Below are 21,735 nucleotides of genomic sequence, written 5' to 3'. Positions count from 1 at the left end.
CCGGGCATAGCACCTCCTGACTCGGTAGATACGGTCCCAGCCATCCCTGCTCAGGCTGGGGTCTCGGCTCTTGCGTGTGGGTTGGGGCAAGAAAGCAGAAATGATCTGTCCCTGTTTTCCCTTGAATCCCTCAAAACAGCTGCTCTTCTCCCAGAGGGAGGCTGGACGTGTGGGGAAAATGGTAACGCTGACCTGGACTCATGGGAGGTGAAATCAGGAAGGCACTGTGCTCCCTGAGGGTCGGATTCCTCAGCAGACAGTTGGGAGGGAGGACCAGACCCCAGGATTTCACAGCAAGCACCACAGAACCTTCAGATTTCCTCAAGGACACTCCTGGGGCCACTACCCAAGGGACAAGTGGAGAGGTCTGATGTACACATGGACTCCAACTGCCCTCCCTCACCAACCCCTCCCAATCATAGCAACTCTGCTTTTGAGTGCTGTATGTTCTGTGGGTTCTGGGAGAGATCTTAGTTTGAATAAAAACTGTCCTATCCTATATATGCATATTATTTTTATATTTCACAATACATAACATAAAAACATATATACTAGATGATTGCCACAATCTGTTTCATCAGTGACACTCTACGTATGATTTCTTTTCTGCATCTGATGGGTAAGTCAATCAGAAGATAGTCTGTACAGATTCAAAGTTTTAATGGCTGTTAAGTCATAAAAGGAAGGATATTTGCACTGTGCATATTCTGTCCACTTAGGGCACTGTCAGCTGGCCATGCACATCTTATTGCACGTGTAAGCAATGGACAAAGATCTTGAAGACATCTCAGCCACACAAAGGATTCCATTTTGAAGAAAAAAAAAAGCGCATTTTATAAAATATTGAAGCCATTCATATTATACAGCCAACTGCAAGAAAATACTGAAAATTAGTATCAAAAGAAATATTTTAATTCTGAAAAAAAATCTTTCAAAACAAGGATTACAGAGTTTCATATTGCCATATATACATGTAAAAAAAAAATATTTCAGGACCCTGCATTCTCAATGCCCATCAAGGTGCAGCCATCTGAATTCCTATTTCTATCATCAACCTTTGACTGTGGCTAACATTGAATACGCTCTTTGTTCAAAGTGTTTTCTTTTTTTTTTTTTACATTGTTATGCTATTTGACAAAACAGGTATTTGTGCAGTACAGGAAAACATTAAAATATATTTTCAATTAGGTTAAAGTGCACAGTACATTTGACAGGAAGTAACTGCTAGCTGCCAATCCAAACGACTGTTTTCAGCATCCCCTCCCCCCTTGCCCAGACGGGCGGGCAGCCCTGGCATTGGCTGATGTAAGTCTGTGTTCAACGCATACTGTCCTCCTAGTCTCTTTGTGTTCACATCTGTCTTACAACTTGTGGCTGCTGCTGCTCTAAAAACTCAACAATGGCTTTTCACAGAGGCAAAGATGCAGTCAGCATTCACAAGACTTGGAAAGACGAATTCCTGGGAAATCTGTACCTGCAGGGTGAGTGCACACGCTTGTAACTGCCTAAAATAGGCTGTGTGTCTGTGAAGTCTTACGTGACTCCCTCAGACCAACACGGATCCCTCTCCTTTGCTGGGTTTTCTCAAGTCGTTGTTTTGTTTGAACTTGCTCCCTCCTGGGCCCTTCAGGCTCACAAATACTACTTACTTCACCTTCTCCTGTGCCCACCTTGGCGTGGCATCCATCTGCCCCACCAATTCACTGACTCACTTCTGTGGTTTCACACCAGGCATCGTGAGTCTTACAGTGTTTTATGGGCTACTTTGAAAGCCACCAGCTAAGCTGCAATAAAATAAGCACGTCTACATCTCAGAATTGTTGCCTCTTTTAAAACAGGCAGCTGTGGAAAGTGCTGGTTTCCTGACCTAGGTCCTGTATCTCAAGTTATTTCTTGATCACTTTTCAATGAAGCTGCCCTTAAAAAACTTTTTGGTTACAGAATCATCTTTTTCTCCTCTCCACTCTCCTACACCACTTCCTTATTACCTACCTTTGGCGCTAGTCTTTTACCCAGGTTACAGTGCAAAATTACATGACAAGACACATGAGGCCAACACTCGTTACTTCTTTGTGTTAAAACGTGAATGTTTTGTGCATAGCAAAATAAGTATGAACCCAAAAAAGAACTGTTCACATTTTTATATTCAAGTTTAATATGTCTTTTTTTTCCATCACAGCTATTTACAAATAACTTTGGGGTGCTCTCTCGATTTCAGTCAGTTCATTATATCAAGGGACAACAGGGCTGCTGGAATGTAGGAAGCTGGATGGAATGCAGAAATATAAATAAGACCAATGTTCCATAAACCAAAGTGTAAATAATGGCTCCCCAGAAAAGAGTTTTTGCCACAGAAGCACCTGTTTTTTTTTTTTGCTTAAATTTTTTTTTTGAATCATATACATCAGAAAACATGACTATGGACCTAGAACTACTTGCACACCAAAGAGGATAGAAAATAACTCAATATTTATAATATTAAAATAAAGTGTTTAACCACAAAAAAGCAGTAATAAAATAGTTTCCTAGTTTACAATTTGCATCCAAAGGATGAATAACAACTCACTAATAAATAATATTTATATAAATATTTTGTATGTCGAAAATAGTTTTTTTTTTTAAAGGCAATGGTCTCAAGAAACTTCTTGAAAAATTTGGTGGCGAAAAACCTGATTGAGTGTCATTCCCTCCACCCCCCCTCCCCCACGAAATATTACAATGTGTTTGGTTTTAATAAAAACAAATGCATCTTGCCGCAAAACGGTTGTGCTTGGTGTTTTGGTAATGGCAGTGGGTGAGCATGGAAGGGATGAAGGAGGCTGTAGAAGGCATTGATGTGCTGCTCCGTTCTTCACAACCAGCTCCCTCATGGGTTTTAGGTAATTACTTGTCTCACCTTAATGTCGGAGTCAGTTACGAAAGGTAGGAAATCTTCTCTCATGTCCTTCCGTCAATTCAACTCGAGTTGGGGAACTGACGAGCAGGGAGTGGGAGGGTGGAGGGGACAGGTGCTGAGAGCAGAGTCCAGGGTCTCTGACCAGAAAAGCGTCTGAGCCGACCCAAAGAGAGGAGTTGGTCTCATGTGAACAGAGCCTTCGTTACGGTTACATCTAGCAATGCTTGAACAGTAATGCCCACTTTGACCAGGCCTTTCTCTTCAAGGATGTGATGGGGTAGACACAGTTTTTCCTAAAAGGAAGAAGAACAAAGCATTGATTTTTAGATGACTAGATTCTAATGATAAAACCTCGAGACACCACTGATAGGAGTTAAGTCGAGCTCTGTTGTCTGCCTATTTGATCACCTCAGACTGTGCTCTCTCCCTAGCTTTCAACCATTACAAAGACCTGTTCTGTGTTGGCAAAGAAAACAATGATTTTTTCCACAGTGAGGGTTGCTCTAGAAAGACTTCCAGTCATCCTGAAATGTGCAAAAGATCTAAACATTAAAAAAAAATCCTTGACACTAAATAACTGAGCTACATACAGTTGGAAACCACCCACCAGGAACATATTAGCTTATATTCTTACAAAGCAAAGTTGCAGACAGCCTCTCACACATTTTAAGAGAACTTGAATACTCATTTATACAGACCACACAAGGTTCTACTGACCATAAACCTTTACAAATCTTTTTTTAAACTGGCCATTAATCTTGAGTTAGTTCATTTTATTTCCCATGATCTCTGGAATGGAGGCATCTTTTCTCACAGTTTGCAAACAGCCTTATAAATAAGTAATGTTAACAACAGCCTTTAATAGCCTCCTTTTCAAGACTCTTTTATAAAACTATCAAAGACATAAAATGTTCTGCTACTTTCTCGCGCTGTATTTTTGCTCTTGGGAAATGTCCAGCACATACTATTCAAGAAAGATAATCAAGGCGACTCACTCCCTGTGTGTGGCACCCTGCATGCTCAACTGACGGTTTACAAAAGAGCAAAGACAAAATAATTTTACACTTCTGTTGTTTGACCCTGGGCTAATACCATACAAGGGAATCTCCTTCCAGAGACTGTCTGCTTGACGGGGAAATGACTCCACAGCAAACTCTCCCTCTCGTGTACCCGAAGATGGTGTGCTCTCCACAGTCCAGTAACCACTTTTTTCCCCAAACTGGAGTATCATTGCATTACAGTGTCGTGTTAGTTTCTGCTGTACAACAGAGTGAATCTGCTGTATGTCTGTGTATATAGCACCTCCCTCCCACCCTCTAGGTCACCAGAGAGCACCAAGCTGAGCTCTTTGTGCTATACGACAGACTCTTACTCGCTATTTTACACATGGTAGTGTTTATACGTCAACCCTAATCTCCCAATTCATCCCACTCTTCCCTTCCACGCAGTGTCCACATGTCCCTTCTCTGTGTCTATGTCTCTATTCCTGCCCTGCAATTAATAGGTTCATCTGTACCACTTTTCTGTATTTCACATATATGCATTAATATATGCATATTATTGTTTTTTTCCTTTCTCAGTGGCCACCGTTTTTAAGATGAGTTGAGATGAAAGCTGCATTAAGCCCCAGGTGGTGGACGCAGTGTTTAACTTGAAGCCAACTGGGGTCACTGGTCAGAACTGCTTCCTTTCACGTGACTCTTGCTGGAGGAACCAGATCTTCCTATTGCCTCAGTGCAGGAATCTCCGTAAGTTATCCCAAGTACAGGCATTCTGCTCTTAAAAAGATCTTTAAAAGACACGTGCAAGAACCTGTTCCACAACCTCGAAATGTCTGTAGATTCTAATCTCGCAGTCTTAGCATCCCCCATCCCTCCCACTTCCCCAACTTATAGTAAACTTCAGAGTGTTTCAAACTCTGACTCTGGGCCTTAAGTAATGGCCATTCGTCAATATAAAACAGCTGATTCTTTTCAACACAATTTGAACAGTTATTTCAAGTGGCTGCTGCTGCTGCTGCTGCTAAGGCACTTCAGTCGTGTCCAACTCTGTGTGACCCCATAGACGGCAGCCCACCAGGCTCCCCCAGCCCTGGGATTCTCAAGGCAAGAACACTGGAGTGGGGTGCCACTTCCTTCTCCAATGCACGAAAGTGAAAAGTGAAAGGGAAGTCGCTCAGTCGCAACCCCATGGACTGCAGCCCACTAGGCTCCGTCCATGGGATTTTCCAGGCAAGAGTACTGGAGTAGGGTGCCATCGCCTTCTCTGTTTCAAGTGGCTGATGTGTATCAAACAGGATTATCTTGTCATCAATGGTGTGTTCGGTGGAGAGGCAAGCTTATGCTGCTCGCCAACTTAGTAGCCAAATGTCAACTTGAGAAAGAACAGGAGGTTCCGTCCAGGTTATGAACGGGGCCCTAGGCCACAGCGGCTTCCTCCTCGTGCCACAGCCTGAGGTCAGTGTGTACCCAACACCTGTTTGCCATGGCTTGTGAATCTCACTTCATTGCTAAGACTAATACCACAGGGACAGGAATGTATTTTCCTCATTCTTATGGTTTCCACAGAATCCAAGTAGGAAATTATAAATGCCTACTAATTATGATTAAGCACCTGGTGCAAGGAATTCCTTGGGGGAAAAAAAGAAATCTTCACTTTATACCAGATGCCAAGAACAATTTGAGATGAACTGAAGAGTTAAAAAGAAAATCCCCAAACACTCCTTCCAATCAAATATAGGTATGTATTTAATATTTTCTCTGAAAAACAGATGGGGATGAAAATGTGATATCAGAATCACAAAAGATAAAAACAATTGATCACCTGAAAGTGTAAAGCTCCTGTGTATCAAAAAACACTCAATTTAAAGATAAACAACAAACTAAAAAAAAATCAGCTGTATCAAATTACAAAGGGATTATATTGACACATAAGCTCAACAAATCGTTGCAAAAAAAAACACTAAGAAATCAATAGAGCTCTGAGGAAGGAACATGAATAGAAGTTTAAAAACGAGGGATTTGCCCAAGGCATTTTGAACAAGATATTCTGCATCTTGACCTCAGCGTTCACCTGTGTGTAGCAGCAGATGTTCTTGAATTCTACAACTAATAGGTGGACAAAGCCTAACCTCTGTGTGCAACATGGCTTCGACGGGGCTATCCTGAGTCCTGCTTGAGGGTTATGTGTCCAGCAGTGACCGCCCGGTCCCACTGATGAGTGATGGCTCCAGTGGTCTGCAGAGCTGAGTTTCCAAGACAGAAGTCATGCTGGGGAAGGGCTGGGGCTCCAGGGGACAGGACGGCAAGATATGAGGCCTTGGCTGCCTGCTGATAGGACACTGGGGTTGCCACACACCGAGTGAGCTCAAAGTCCTCCCACAGAGCTCCAGATTCTCCCTTCCACCCTTGCAGCTGGTGACAAGGAGCAAACAGCATATATAAAAGGTACCCCTTGCATCCTTTCAGGCTTTCTCTTTGCATTTAGATTTCCTAAGAATCCCCGAGGTGCCCTCAGATTACATTATGGGGTTGGAGGTACCTAGGAAGACAAGCATCAGATCATAGAAACCTTATAAAAACAATCAGAAGTTGTAGTTATTCTAGTACAGGACTAGGAGGACATCTCTGATGGGAATTACAACCCGAGGTGCTGGTTGACAGGACGAGTCTGCCAGAAATACGGAGGTGCTTCAGGGGTGGCCAGAGGCCATTTCTGTCACGCGAGTCCTGTCATTGCATATCCCACAGGGAGGGAATCCCTATAGAAGTTGTGATGGGAAGGAACTGCTGTGAATTTATAGCTGGATGGGAAATGACTTCACCTCACCTGTGTAATAAACTTAAAAGAGAGAGGTGAACATTTACACTGGGTTTAAATGCACAAAAATCTTGTTAGAGATGAGTGGCTTCCATTGAGAATGTAGTAGCAGACTGCTCTCCTTTGCTGTTTCTTTTTAAAGCACAGAGCAGAATCATAAAGTAGTATCCTGCATACAAAAACTCTGAAGAACTCGTCCTATCCTTTGCATTGTTTCTCCGATCGTGAAACAATTATTCACTCTTATCCCTACACCCATCCCTCTTCTGAGCCACAACAAGTAGGGCTGAAAAAGGCAGGTGAGCCATAAAGATTCAACTCCAACTCTGCAAGCCTTCTGGGGTACCTCCTATAGGTCTGGTCCCAATGCTATAGATTTACGTTGCTTTTTTTCCTTTCTTCTTTTTGACAACTCTGCGAGGTACTGGGTTTTTCTGTAACATCATATGGGAAAACCTGAATGAACTTTTTGGCCAATCCAATAAACAGAATACTCTGTTTTAGAGAGGAGAAAACGGAGATGTAGAGAGCTTAACTTCGCTACAGTCACACAGTAGGTAAAGTAGGATTTGAACTTGTGTCTCATCTTATAGCAGCAGCCCCTTCCACGACATCATGCTGCTTCCCGCGAGGTCCTTGACTGAGAAATGAGTACGTTCCTTCCGTGTCCAGAAGACAGGAAACGGCCCCTGGCCCCTTGGAGTTCTCTCTAGGTAAGTCCCACCAAATTCAGCATCAGGTGGGCATGAGAGAACCCTCAACACAGGAAAGGCGTTAGGCTCTGCTGGTTAGCTCACTTAGTTTCCTTTGTAGTGAGGGACAGACGTCTTGTTCTCGCAGAAAATGCCTTGTGGGAGCAGGCGGATCACTGTCCCTGCCTGACTCTCCTCTTTCTCTAGTTTCTTATGCTCCCCAAGAAGCACGCTGCCCCTGCCAGGCCACCCACTAGACAAAATGAAGTCACCCAGGCAGCACATTTCATGTGGTTCAGTCTGTTGTCTAAAATGCAAAGTCCTGGCACTAAGCTGATTGAACCTTGAAACTGTCTGCATGGGAAAGAGAACTTCAGTTCCTGCTCTGCCACATGAGAACTCAGGGGCTGCTTCCTCCGACACGAAATACAGATCATGTCAACTGCTTCTAGACCAGGAGAATTTGTCAAATCTTCATTTGGTTCTCTGTTTTCCAGCCCAGCTACTGTCTAGAATATTTGTTTTCTATACCTATCTACCCCTTCTCTCACCCTTCTAAACAATACCCCCTTCACCTGGCTATTCCTACACATCTTTAAGGCTTCAGTGTAAACATCATGGTTCTAGAAAGGCTTCAAAGACCACACACTCTCATGAGGGTCAGTCCTGATTGTCCATGTGTTTCACACAGAGAATCTTGTAGCTGACCTATCACAGAAACTTATCCATTGAACTCTTTAATTGTCCACTAAGTCAGCTATATAAGATCCAAAAACCTGTAAGCCAGTCCAGCCCGTGGTCTGTTTTTGTAAATAAAGTCTTATTGAGACACATTTATGAGTCATCTGTGGCAGCTTTCATACTATAGCAGCTGAGCCAGGGAGTCCTAAAGGTAGGTTTTAGACCACAGAGCCTAAAATATTCACTGGCATTTTATAGAAAAAGTTTGCCAACTCCTAGTCTAGAATATAAGTTTTTTTGAAGACAAAGTCATGTGTCATGGTCACCCTTTTTATTGCCAAGGTGGGGTGCTGCACAAACAATTTTCATTCAATATTTGAAGAATGAATGAATGAACACAATCATAAACAAAATCCAGGGGAAAAGCCACAGAACTGGATCCTGATAGTCTTAAGGAAAAAAGCATACATTCTATATACCTGATTATTTATTGAGAACTAATTTCAAAATCTGAAGCCGAATTTTAAAAGCCTAACCTCCTGGGACTTCCCTGGTAGTCAGTCCAGTGGTTAATATTTCACTTTTCAATACAGGGAGTGTGAGTTTGATCCCTGGTGGGGGACCTAAGATCCCACATGCCACGTGGCCCAAAAACCCAAACATAAAACAGAAATAGTATTGCACAAATTCAATACATGTTTTAAAAAACTTAAATCTCCTGAAATAAAATCCCATTAAAATATTTTTCACCTAATCCAGAACCATTTTCAAAATCATAAAATTTTAATTTACTGTCCATTATATTTACCCTGTAGGTAAAACATCCTTTTTCCTTATGATAGAGACCAGCATGGAATTTAGAGACATAACTCTAGCCACCGTACACTAAATTTAATTTCTTACTCACAAATAATTGGCCTTTATTTGTGAGTGCCTTTACTTATCTACTCGGTGATGAAAATCCCACTCAGTGGTCTTGTTTTTGAGTTCCGTGGGGTCCTTTCATCAGCACCGCTTTTAAGTGTTTCTCCCCAAGGGCAGTGAGCTACCTAGGAACCACAAATCCATAAGTAGAACGAACTAAGAGAACTCAGTGTCACAGATTTTGGAAATCCCGACACTGAGTGGCAAGTTGCCACCGACTGAAGAACTGGAGAAAGAGAAGTTTCTATTTCAAATAGATCTTTCTATTTCAAAAAGAATGTGTAAATAAATACTTGATCATTTTTATCAGGTATTAGAAGGAAATAACTAAAAAAAAAAGTCTTTCTTGTGAAAGGAAGATTTAGTATGCATATATAAATCACAACTAAATCCCCAACCACCTCTCAGATATCAAGTGGGTTGACCAAGTATCCCTAGTTACATGGCAGTGGCAGGCACCATGCTAGCACATGAGCTGGGTGCGTGGGTACCTGGGGGAGGAATCACGGGGAGGTTTAATAATATTCTGGATAGAAATGAACAGTAATGGGCAAGAGAGTTCATTCCAAGTTTTGCCTAAAGGGCTAAATTAATTGTGTTCTGCTTGGAGGAGCAGCACATTAGGGTACAGATGCATTAATGACACAAGAAATAAAAGTGGATCCAAAAAACTACTTCGGAAGCCAGAACTGAAATAGGAAGGCAGCCAAAGAATGATGTCAGGTCAGCGTTGAAAGTTAAATCTGTTCTCGTGGCATTGTGCTAGTTAGTTTTTATTGACAGCATTGTCTTTCAGATGGCCACACAGTAAGTCATTTCTCTTCTTCTTCTGTGCCCCCATCCTAATTAAGAAGAAAAAAACCAAATAGCTATGACCATGGAAGGGAAGTCTCAATGCACTGCAGAGCTGGACATAAGTGCTTGAGTGTAATTCTGGGGGTGCACAAATTTATGTATTGATGGGCTGATAAAAAACTTGGATTTATCACCCAAAATGTGTTTATTAACAACTTATGGCTCATGGTGCTCGTTAGACATTGTACAAAGGGATTTTATTGTGTTACAAGTTAATGAGTACAAGACAGCACCCAAGGCAATTCAGTACATCTGCAGGTTACTTATTACACAACCGATGTGAATTAGACAACTTCTACACACCCCGTATTTCACCAATCAACACAAATCAGGAGGGAAAAGCTCAGTTAACTCAAGATATTACCATGTAAAGACTGTCTCCTGTTAGAAAATCTGATATGATTTACCAACAAAGCATCTTTATAAAACATATTCTTCTAACTATGTAAGTTTTCCACATTCTCAAGTTCCCCTAGATTCATGGAAATGTTCAGAAAAATAAAATTATCTTCTTAGTAGCCATCTATAAATACTGCTTCCATCTGAGTAAATTAGAAATTTATCTTGAGGAAGTGAACTCCATTCTCCCCCTCCACCCAACCTAAGAAAAGATATTTGGCAGCCGGACGTAAATCGAACTGGGGAGTCTGTCTTCACCTTGGAGTAGGGCCTTCTCGTATTATAAAATGACATCCCCAAACCAGGAATATCTTGGTCTAGATAAGATCACAATGTCCTTTTCTTTAATTATAAACTGATAACATTCTTCTGAAAGCAGATATAATAATTAACATATAATCCTTTAAGTTTATTAAATATAGAAGTAGCTTGCTAATGTCACTGGAAATCAAAGGCTAAGTGGAAATTTCAAGTCACTGGAGAAACTACATTCTTCTAAAATAAAAGCAATCTCATTGGCTCCTACCATAGTAACCCAAGCCCCAGGACCAAGAATGTTCCATGACTCATGGCTTTATTTGGAAATAAACACTGTCAAATCCATCACATTCTAGACTTGAAGTTACGATGTGATGTAACAAAAAAAAAAAAAAAAAAAAAAAAGGCAAAATGACCCATTATATTATTTAAAAATAGAAATCCCTTCTGGAAAATCCTTTCTAAGAGCCTCAGAGTAGACCAAACAAGGAAATAAGAAGTAAAAATATACAGAAAGAGTGGTGTGCAGTGGATCCTCCAGGGGGCGCTCTGACAGTGTGAGCCCCTTTCTCCCCATCGACCCTTCAGCCCAGCTCTCATGCAGCAGGGCAGAGGGTCACCCTCCCTGATGCCCTTCACAGCTCCCGCTGCAGGAAGCAGGGAGGAAGCCAAATGGACAGCCAGCAAAGCAGTCATTTTCCAGATGGTAATTTTCAACTTGGTCAACAGTGGTTATTATTAAAGACCAAATTGGACCCCAAATGCTTGCTTTCTGTCTTCTTGGCAAGGTGGCCCCTCTACAGTTCAACTGCCCAATCCTGAATTAGGATTCAACTTCAATACTGACCCAATAGCAAGATTTTCATACGCTAAATCCCCTTTGCTCCTGTTCTGGAAACTTCTGCTCTACCCAGGGCAGCAAAGCTCACTGGGAGAGAGAAGAGGCCCCGCATAGCACTGCTGCTGGCCCTACGTGGACGAGGAAACACGAGGTGTGTGTACACCTAGTCCTCACTGTTTCTCAGCAAGTGAAATTATTTAATGGGAACCGCAATCTATAAAGTTCGTGCTTCTGGAAAACCTGATGTATAAACGTTCAGCTTCAAAACTTGAGAGATTACTGAAGAGATGACAGGGATGGAAGTTTGCAAGGCAAAGGCTCAGAGGGAAGAAGGACCCTGTCACAGAGCAGGGGACAGACCAGCGCGTAAGGATGCACATGCAGGCATTACGGAGGCAGAGCGTTCCAGCGGTAAGTGATATAGATCAGCACTATAAAGAGAATATGGACAAGACAGAAGCTTATAAGGTCCCTGGAGCGGAGGGCAGAAGTTGGTTGTGGGGGTTTCTCCCCAACTGCCAGCAGAGTGTCAACAGTCTTTCGAATGTGACGAAAATCCAACTGCAGGATGTCATACGGAGAGCAGAGGTCAGCCTATTCCGGGGGCAGCCATCAGGACAGAAAGAGACAGTGCATACAATTAAAAATACACAGAACAATGGCTGGAGAGAAGCACACATTTTTACTTACTAGCAAATGGCAAGAGTAACCCCTTATTTCAAGCAGGTAAAAACCGTTTCACCAAAGTTTCGTGTTTTTTTTTTAATTAATTACAAAAGAAAAGCAGCATACCCAAGGACAAAGAGGACAAAGAAATTCTTTACCCCCAATCTTGCTAGTGAGGAATAGAATGTTCTGTAATTTTTATGTCATTCTGGTATTCAAAGAGTTTTAATATTCAAGTGTTCTCATATGTCAACAATGGCATTAAAATAAGAGCTTTTCACCTGGGACACATTTAGGTCTTCACCTTACTAAAGGGAAAAATATAAACTTTAAAATTTAAGCCATTATCCTGGTCTATGAAGACTGAATATAAAGTATTTCTCTCTGAAAGGTAATGAATGCACCTAATTTGTTTTTCTTTTAGAATTTTGATAAACTCTGGGCATTGCTAGGTCTAATTATATCCCTACATGTGCCCCAAAAGTACATTAAATTTCACATTTTTGCTATTGACATAAACCAAAAGTCTAGCAGAGCTTCTTAGATCTGCAGTTAAATAATAGTACATTCCTGCATAGCATTATTATGTAAATTTCTTCACCTCTAAACAGGTATGGTTCAGGCATGGACCTTCAGGTTTTGTCTATGTGACAGTCACCATGCAAGGAGGCAGAACTCTTCCTTTCTCAACTAAAAGCATAAATTAGACGCTGAGTCTTGAGTTGACCTCTGGATGCCTAATGCTCTCAAGAAAAAAATGGTTTTCTGATACCCTGAATTCCTGACCACAGTTTCAACTTAAAAATTATAATTGATATGTCAGTATGAAACCAAAGTTCTGGTTTTGTTTCCAAATTGAAAAAGAAAATATTTGAAAATATTTGTAATATCTTTCATAAATGCAGCTTTATGTCCAAATTAGGCAAAGCATTTAAATATATATATATAATATATATTTTATGATATACTTTGCAACAACATTGCCCTCTGTTTTAGCATCACTGCTAAGCAGAGGCAAATCACAGAGCAACTGAAAGATGATTCTAAAAGACTATGTCTTTCTCATATATTCTGAAGTTAGCTTGATGCCCCCTGGTAAGGAGGCAAACTCAGTGTAAATGGGTTGAATAAGATTATAAACCTCCCAATCTTAATTTATGAAGGTAGAGATACTCTTAACAAAAGACATTTAAGGGAATTAACAAATCGTGTTATATCTATTCAGATCATGCATCTTTTCTCAGTGCATTAGGAGGAATCAAGTGAACACTGCTATTTTCTCAAGAATTAAAACAGCTACTGTGTGTGTGTTACTTGCTCAGTCATGTCTGACTCTTTGCAACCCCATGGACTGTAGCTCGCCAGGCTCCTTTGTCCACGGGATTCTCCAGGCAAGAACACTGGAGTGGGTTGCCATTCCCTACTCCAGGGGATCTTCCTGACCCAGGGATTGAACCCAGGTCTCCTGCATTGCAGGCAGATTCTTTACCATCTGAACCACCAGGCTACTAATAGAATGTATTTCACTAGGATAGTGATGGACTCAAGAATTAACAGATGGGGAAACATCTAGGAGAAGTAGCTTCCTATTGCAATAACAATTTTCTATTGCAACGCTGTGCTTAATCAGTGAACTCTGAACAAAATGAACATAAGACAGAAGGCATATGCATACTGAAATGTGATTGTCACAAAAGTGGTATTTCCATGGGTAAAAGCAGTATATATCTCCAGTATGTATTTCAATACATTTCCCAGAACCCTACGGAAAATGTCTGGTCTGCTTTCCTGCAACTCCATCAAAGAACTCAGATCGTCTATGGTTTCCAGTGTATTTATCCAACAGTACACTTCTCACATGGGTAGGCAACACAGACCATTCTTCTCATTCTGGAAATAATTTTCATGATGCCACAGATTCTGGGCTTTATTTAGATTATGGTGGGTAGGGCTGTTTTTAGCCAGTCCATGGCGGGTGGTTTAAATTAAATCACAATCTCTGAAGAAAAAGGCATGGGTCTAAGATTGGCTGACAGGCAAAAATCATAATGGGTGGAGTACGGGCGCCTCTGCTTCCACCCAAGTCACACAGCTCACAGCCATCAAATCAGCCCCTCAAGGATGCCGTGACGGGAACCAGGGCTGAAATTGCCAGGAGAACCTGGGGGTTTTCTGACCCTTGTGCTTCCCCAATTTCAGTCTTAATAAGAGGGACTTACAGATTATGCTTTTTTTTTCTTATAATTAAAATCAGAAAACACTAAAAGAGAAGGAAATTTAAAGAGGCCAAATTTCATCATGTATTTACAGAGCGCTAGTAATTGTTGCAAGGTGTTTGAAAAACATAATTAATACACTCAGGAGTCCCCAGAGGCAAGTGCAAATACTAATTTCCGTTATAGTGAACAGAAATCACCATTACTAGAGGTTAACTGGTTCTGATACAAGGCAACATGTGTGTGGCTAAAAGTACTATTAAAGATTAACTCAGGTTCCCCCAAATACTACCGATACAAACACATATATAGATGGATCTGGCAAAAGGTTTTAGTTTATAGGCATTCTGAGTGTAATAGACTAAATTCTAAGAAATTTAGAATATACTGTTTATTTACATTTAATTTTAAAGGCAGTATACTTATTAATACAAAGTATTTTGAATCTAAAATATCATAGCACAGGAACATTGATGGTTATTCTGAAAATTTAAAGTCTTAATTGACAAGGTATTATTTGGCAGAGTGAATTAGAAAGAGGTTTCCAGAGTTTTCCCCCAGATATGAGAACTAATCACCAATTTTATGCACTTAGAGAGTAACTCTAATATTGGTATGATAATTTATCTAGAAATGTAAGCTTTTGGAATAAAATATTTATTTTCAACCATGTGCATCTGAAAGGCTGTCAGACCACTGACCAGACTTTGTTCTGCCACCAGGAGACACCCAGTGGGAAAGGATTCTTACATGAACGGTGATAAACACCTACTAACTATTAAGGGATGACTGGTTTTCCAAGCTAGAGATTAGCTCTATTTAATAAATTATGAATTTAAAAACTGATTTTAATATAATCAGGTGTATAATCAGGGACCTGGACCTCTGGTTATCCAATCTCAGAGATAATCAATGCAAATAGAAACATAAATCTTGTAATAATCTCACCACCCCTCAAAAGTGTTTATTAGTTAGGATTTAAATTGACACTAAAGTCATTGATTTGGGGAAGAAAAGAGGCATTGGGCTCAAAGAGGCAAAGGAACTCATACCTCCTATTTTAAGATTAAAACAAACAAAAAAGGTAGCTTCAATATATAAAATGTGTTTCAATTAAAAATTTCTGATCAGTTTTATATGTATAGTGTCCTAAACCCTCAAAAATGGGTGTAAAGTAGGAAAGGTTTTACAATTATTTTCAAAAATAATACCTCATATAAAAGTAAAAAAATACAAATATGAAAGGTACTGACAAGAAGATTCAATCATAATTCCATTTGTATCAACACAGTCATCGTTAGCTTCTCAGTGTATTTTAGGATTTTATTTTTAACTCATCTGGCTGATGCAGAGGACAGACACCAAGTGACTTGCCTTGTGGACATGGAATGAAAACATTCCCCTCCCACAGTCCAGCAAGGACCCCGGCCTCTGTGCTGCCCAGGCAGGCAGAGGCCCTGTACAGTACATGGAGTTGCTGCCCTAATCCTCTTGCCTGTTTCCTCCCTGGAGTTAGTAATGAATAGGAAGGGCTAGGCAGCTAGAAAACGAGGTGCATTTAATTCCAAGTTCCTTCTTCCTCTAAAGAGAACCAGGTCTGTTAAATGAAGGACCTTGGTCCACAAAGAGGTTGGAGGCCAAGGTTTCTCATTTAAATTGGAGAGACAGAGAACAAGGTGTCCATTCTCAACAGGACCAAGGGTTCCCTCCTCAGACAGAAACCTCGGCAACTCCTCTCAGAAAAAGACCAGGGCAATCCCCTTGGAAAATTTGGTGACTTCTCTCAACAAAGACCAGGGAGTCTCACCTTGGACAGACACCTGACAGAGACCTGTTCTTTCCCAGGAGAGAACAGGGTGTCTCCCCTCAGACTGAGACTTGAGCTATTTCTCTCGGAAAAAGAACAGGGCATCTCCTTTCAGTCAGAGATCTGAGTGTCTTGACCCAGAGAAAGAGTAAGTCTTCTTTGCTCAGAAATGTGAGTGACTTCTCTCAGAAAAAGACCAGGGCTTCGCCTCCCAAACAGAATCCTGAGCAACTTCTCCCAGAGAAAGACCAGGGTGTCTCCACTCTGTCAGAGACCCAAGCACTCCTTCAATTAAAAAAAAAAAAACAAAAAAACACACAAAAAAACAGGACGTCTCCACTCAGAGACACCTGAGAGACTTCTCTCAGAGAAAGACCAGGGCATCTCCCCTCATACAGTGAGTTGGGCGACTTCTCCTAGGAATGGCCACGGCTTTTCCCCTTGTCAGAGACCCAAGCAGCTTGTCCCAGAGAAAGACTAGGATGTCTCCCCTCAGTCAGAGACCTGAGAGACTTCTCTCGGAGAAAGACCAGAGCATCTCCCCTCAGACAGTGAGTTGGGCGACCTCTCCCAGGTATGACCAGGGTTTTTCCAATTGTCAGAGACCCAAGCAGTTTCTCCCAGAGAAAGACCAGGGCGTCTCCCCTCAGTCAGAGACCTGAGGGACTTCTCCCAGGGAAACACCAGGGTGTCTCCCCTCAGAGACCTGAGGGACTCTTTCCAGAAAAAAAAAAAGCAGGGCATCTCCCTTCATGAAGAGATCTGGGTGACTTCTCTCAGAGAAAAACCAGGGCATCTCCCCTGGACAGGGAGTTGGGTGACTTCTCCCAGGAATGACCAGGGAGCCTCCCCTCAGAGACCTAAGCAACTTCTCCCAGAGAAAAACCAGGGTGTCTCCACTCAGAGAGACGCCTGAGTGACTCCTCCCAGGAATGACCAGGGTTTGTCCTAAGGGATTTCTCCCAGAGAATGACCAGGGCAGTTCCCCTCAGAAACCCAAGCACTCCTTCCATAAAAAAAGCCAGGGTGACTCGCTCACAGAGACACCTGAGCAACTTCTTCCGGAGAAAGACCAGGGCTTCTCCCCTCAGAGACCTGAGTGACTTTTCCCAGAGAAAGACCAAGGCTTCTCCCGTCAGTCTGAGACCTGAGCGACTTCTCCCAGGAAAGACCAGAGCTTCTCTGTTTAATCAGAGACCTAAGTGACTCCTTTCAGAGAAAAAACCAGGGCATCTCCCCTCAGACAGAGAGCTGGGCAACTTCTCCCAGAGAAAGACCAGGCTGTCCCCCTCAGAGACCCACGTGATTTCTACCAGGGAAAGACCAGGACCCTTCTCCCCTCAGACAGAGACCTAAGTGACTTCTCTCAGAGAAAAACCACTGTGACTCCCCTCAGACAATGAGTTGGGAGACTTCTCCTAGAGAATGACCAGGGTGTCTCCCCTCAGAAAGAGACCTAAGTGACTTCTCTCAGAGAAATACCAGGACATCTCTCCTCATAGGGAGACCTGGACAATTTCTCCCAGAGAAAAACTAGGGTGTCTCCCCTCAGACAGAGACCTGAGCAACTTCTTTAGGAAAGACCAGGGTGCCTCTCCTCAGAGACCTGAGTGACTTCTCCCAGAGAAGACCTGGCACCTCCCCTCAGAGACCTGAGTGACATCTCCCACAGAAAATCCACGCCATCTCCTCTCAGTCAGAGTCCTAGGCAACATCCTCCAGAGAAAAGACCAAGGCATCTCCCCACAGAGACCTGGGTAGCTTTTCCCAGAGAAAGGCCAGGGTGTCTCCCCCTCAGACTTCTCCCAGGAAAGACCAGAGTGTCTCCCCTCATTCAGAGACTTAAGTGACCTTTCTCAGAGAAAGACCACCGTTTCTCTCTTCAGACACAGACATGGGTGCTTCCCAGCAGGCTGAGAGACTAGGGCAATATCTTTCAGAAAAAGACAAGGCTGTTTCCCTCAGACAAAGAGACCACAGGATCTCTGTCCATATAAAGATTTCAGTGTCTCCCTCTCCACAACCCTCACCCCCCAAAAAAATCAAGGTGAAACATTCCCTGGTAAGAAAAAAAATATTTTCTAGTATTTTTGATGCTTCACAAATGAGAGATTTCTCTTGACCTGAGACTAGCAGGAGTCCTAAAACAGCCCTAGGTTTGGATAAACTTGAGAACCCTCCAATAGCCAACTGTGAATTCTCCACATCAAGGTCAGAGACCAGGAATGACCAAGATGACTCAGAAAAGGCAAAGAAAGCCTCAATATGTTCACAAAATGCCTCATGACCCGGAGGCTTAATTGAAGTCAGACTTTTGGTGATTGAAAGTATATTCTGAAGAACTTGGAAGCCCACCAAGGGTAAGCCTGTGTTCAAGATCAAGTTAACACTTGCACCAGAGGTCAGAGACAGCACACAGTCTGACTGGCATCAACATTACTGGTGTCTGGGATGGAGCCAGCAAAATCTCCCAGTTCCCAGATTTCCATGAGATAATTTTCCTGCAGCTGAGCAGCTGATGGCGGAAAGCAACTGGAACAATTCTGAAATCATGTGGCTGCAGAGCATCCATGGATTATTGGCTAAAAGAAACCTTAAGGGTTCAGTGATTTTCAAACTATAATTAGCAACAGAACACTTGTCCCCCAAAGGAAGTCTTAACTGGAAAGTCAGTATATGCCACAGGCAAAGGAGAAACTGCTGTAGCTGAAGCAAGGCGGCAGTTATGATCTGTAACCTCCCCATGTGGCTTTCCTCGCCTCCTGGATGGGGCCTTGGAAAGAATCCAGGGCTCTGGAGAATGTGGCTTAATCTATCGCTTAAGTCCAACACCTGCAGTTTGCAGAGCAGGGAACTCCATCAAAGAGACCCTCCATGTATGCCAGAAAGAAGGCAGGCGCTTGATGCTTTTGAACCCGACAGACCTGGGTTCAAAAGCCAGCTCTGCTGCCTCCCAGCTGCAAATGTGAGGTTAGGAAATTGTGTAACCTCTCTGGACCTCATTTTCTTCATTGTATGGTAATAAAATACTTCTAATCCTCAACAGTGAACATTCAAGAAGACGTGGCAGGTGTAAGAAGTTCTCAGCAAATGGCTTTAATGGCTCTAGGCTGCCACAGGCTGCCTCCGGGCACATAACCAGTTAATGACACAGGTGCGGCTAATTTATCCCAAACCCCGCGTGTCCCTCACTCTGCTCACAGATCCTCTGCGCTCACCCTCACGCCCTGCCTTCCAGGTGCTGTCCCTTTAGTTGGGGAATTGGCCCCAAACAGAAGAAAACAAAATCAAAAACAAAAACCTAAGGCACAGGGAAGCAGGAAGAGAAGTGACCAGGCTGAAATAACTACCTGAAGAAATATTAACTCTGCCACCAGGCAAGAAACTTGCCAGGGAGGGCCATTTTCAATTTGTTTTTAAGGATCTTTCCTTGGCATTCTCATTAGCAAACCTCTACCTCATCCCAGAATCCCTCAGAGACCGCAAATATGCCAGGTGTAACCCTAACAGAATTTCTCCAGAATTCCAACACCAACTACTTTCTGTGATGTCAACTCCTATCATTGGCATCAGTTGTGCCAAATCCTAACTGTACCCTAGACTCGGAAATGCATAGGTCCAGCCTTATCCAAGCATCACAAATAACAGACGTCTAGAGTCACCATACACACCTACTACGTACTCTAACCTTCTGCAGAGATACTAGGCTCACACTGTCTGCAATTCTGAAGGCAGCCAATTCGAAGAAGCCACATTTATAGGTAAGCCACTCCACTGAACACACAATAAAATGCTTCATGAACCTTGACCAACACCGAGGCAGATCCCTGGGACTGTGTCCCTGGAGACTTCTAAAGAAAATAAAATAAACTATAACAAGTGGAACAGTTTAAAAATTGCTTTCTTCCCACCGTATTGCTGTATGTGCAACAGTTTTAACTTCTCAGCAACCACATTCCACCCAGATGAACCTAATAAAAGTGAATAAGCTGACTCTGGTTTGTAGTTTCAAACTGTAATTCTATTACAAAGGGCAACAAACTCGGGCTAGAGCACAGCTGTGGCTTTTCAGTCTCTACAGGATGGTTTATCATTGCCAATTAGATATTTAGCTTAAAAAATACAGAATTCCCAATCTTTGTGACTTCTGGGTATGTTTATGTAGATAAGTTATGAATGGAGAAGAGAGGACAAGCTTGCACATTAGGAGGAATTCATTAAGCTACTGGGCAATCAGTGAATATTTTCTTACCCAAGTATTAAGTTTGAAACCAAAAAGAAAACGTAATGTTAAAGGTCCTCTGCTCTTAAGTACCAGCCTTTTAAAATACCTGATTGCAAGGGGAAATTTCTGCAACTAGATTCGGGATATAACTTCCTTTTCACTATAAATCATGAACTGCAGTGTGCAACATATACACTGCAATTCATCAACCATCTTAAATAGTGGAAGAAGGATCCTTATCTAAGTGGGAAGGAGTCATTCCAACCCTCCCCCAACTTAGTATCATATTACTAGATGAAAACATTTCCTTATTTCCAATAATTTATTCCTCATTCATTCCAAGAGATGAAAACATGTTCCTTTATGTGTACAGAAGATCTGCCAACTGCCCTCCAATTGGCAATTTCTGGTTTCCATCAGAATATTCCTCCCTCCCTTTAACATATCTTATTAAAGAAGTACAACTGCTAGCCAGCCAATAGACTTTTGCTAGTAGCAATGAACTTAATGTATTATTACTCCAGTTACCAGTAAAATGCTGTTGGATTATCCATCAGGATGGATATAGATAGATGTATACACAATCACATACACACATATACCATGTGAACTTGAAAATCATCTCAAATCTTAAAAAAATAATTTCAAAAATAGCCTTAATGATGCATTTCTTACTAAGCATAGTTAAGTGAAATACTGGCAAAAAAAGACGATTTACTCCTTGCAGTTCAATCATCTCAGGAATTATCAGTTGCCTGTTAGTGCTAGCGGCATAATTCAGAAATTATGATAAAATTTTCTCTGCATTTTGATGCTAATTTAATTTCCTTTCCCTCACTTTAAAAGGAAACCATAATTATCAACCTTTACTCACAATAAATAGTTAAGGGCATTCCCATTTCATTTTGTATCACTGTAAGCCAAGAAAACGCTGATGAGTTTTAAAATATCACAGGGAATTAGGTGATAACTCATCAGTGCTTTTGAGTACAGACACGAATAATTTACAGTCTGAAACTTGGTATGATAATTTTGATTCACACATGGGAAATCTTATTAACCCATGATGGAATCAAATTATTAAAAGAGGTACATGTATGAGAATTTCACAAACATTTGTAGCCAGGAATGTATGTGCAATAGTAAAATATACACATACAATATAGACACACAGATTAACATTGCTGAAAGACATCTGGATAGATCATAAAGGCATTTAGTACATTATATAAAGATTATACTCTTTTACAAAATGAATTTGTAAGGTTCTTTTAATTGATACAGTTTTGATTTAAAGATGCTTTAAAATTTTTCCCTTTTTCCTCAAATAAGATTAGAAGCCCACTGCTAACCCTCACCTTCAAACCTCACCAAGTTGAAAAATAGGAAGGAAAAAAGGGAGGAAGAGGGAAAAAACCCTAATTCCAATAACTAACTGTTATCTCTGAGTAGAATT

General features: G+C 41.7%; 1 protein-coding gene across 5 annotated transcripts in view; it reads right to left on the bottom strand.

The window, feature by feature from the left end:
• Positions 1-890: 890 nt before the first annotated feature.
• Positions 891-21,735, bottom strand: part of LRCH1 (leucine rich repeats and calponin homology domain containing 1) — a 218,975-nt gene continuing 198,130 nt past the window's right edge. For 4 of the 5 annotated variants that reach the window (XM_055542072.1, XM_055542073.1, XM_055542074.1 and 1 more), the window contains exon 19: positions 891-3,189. In XM_055542072.1, coding sequence (XP_055398047.1) covers positions 3,079-3,189 — 111 coding nt within the window. In that variant the 3' untranslated portion in view covers positions 891-3,078. Of the gene's footprint in view, positions 3,190-10,047; positions 11,960-21,735 lie in introns of those variants that run through there. The other variant, XM_055542076.1, reaches the window with a different exon arrangement.

The sequence above is a fragment of the Bubalus kerabau genome, chromosome 12 (genome assembly GCF_029407905.1).
Source record: "Bubalus kerabau isolate K-KA32 ecotype Philippines breed swamp buffalo chromosome 12, PCC_UOA_SB_1v2, whole genome shotgun sequence".
Classification (NCBI taxonomy): domain Eukaryota; kingdom Metazoa; phylum Chordata; class Mammalia; order Artiodactyla; family Bovidae; genus Bubalus; species Bubalus kerabau.
The sequence above is the reverse complement of the archived record's forward strand: the minus strand, read 5'-3'. Positions and strand labels throughout refer to the sequence as shown.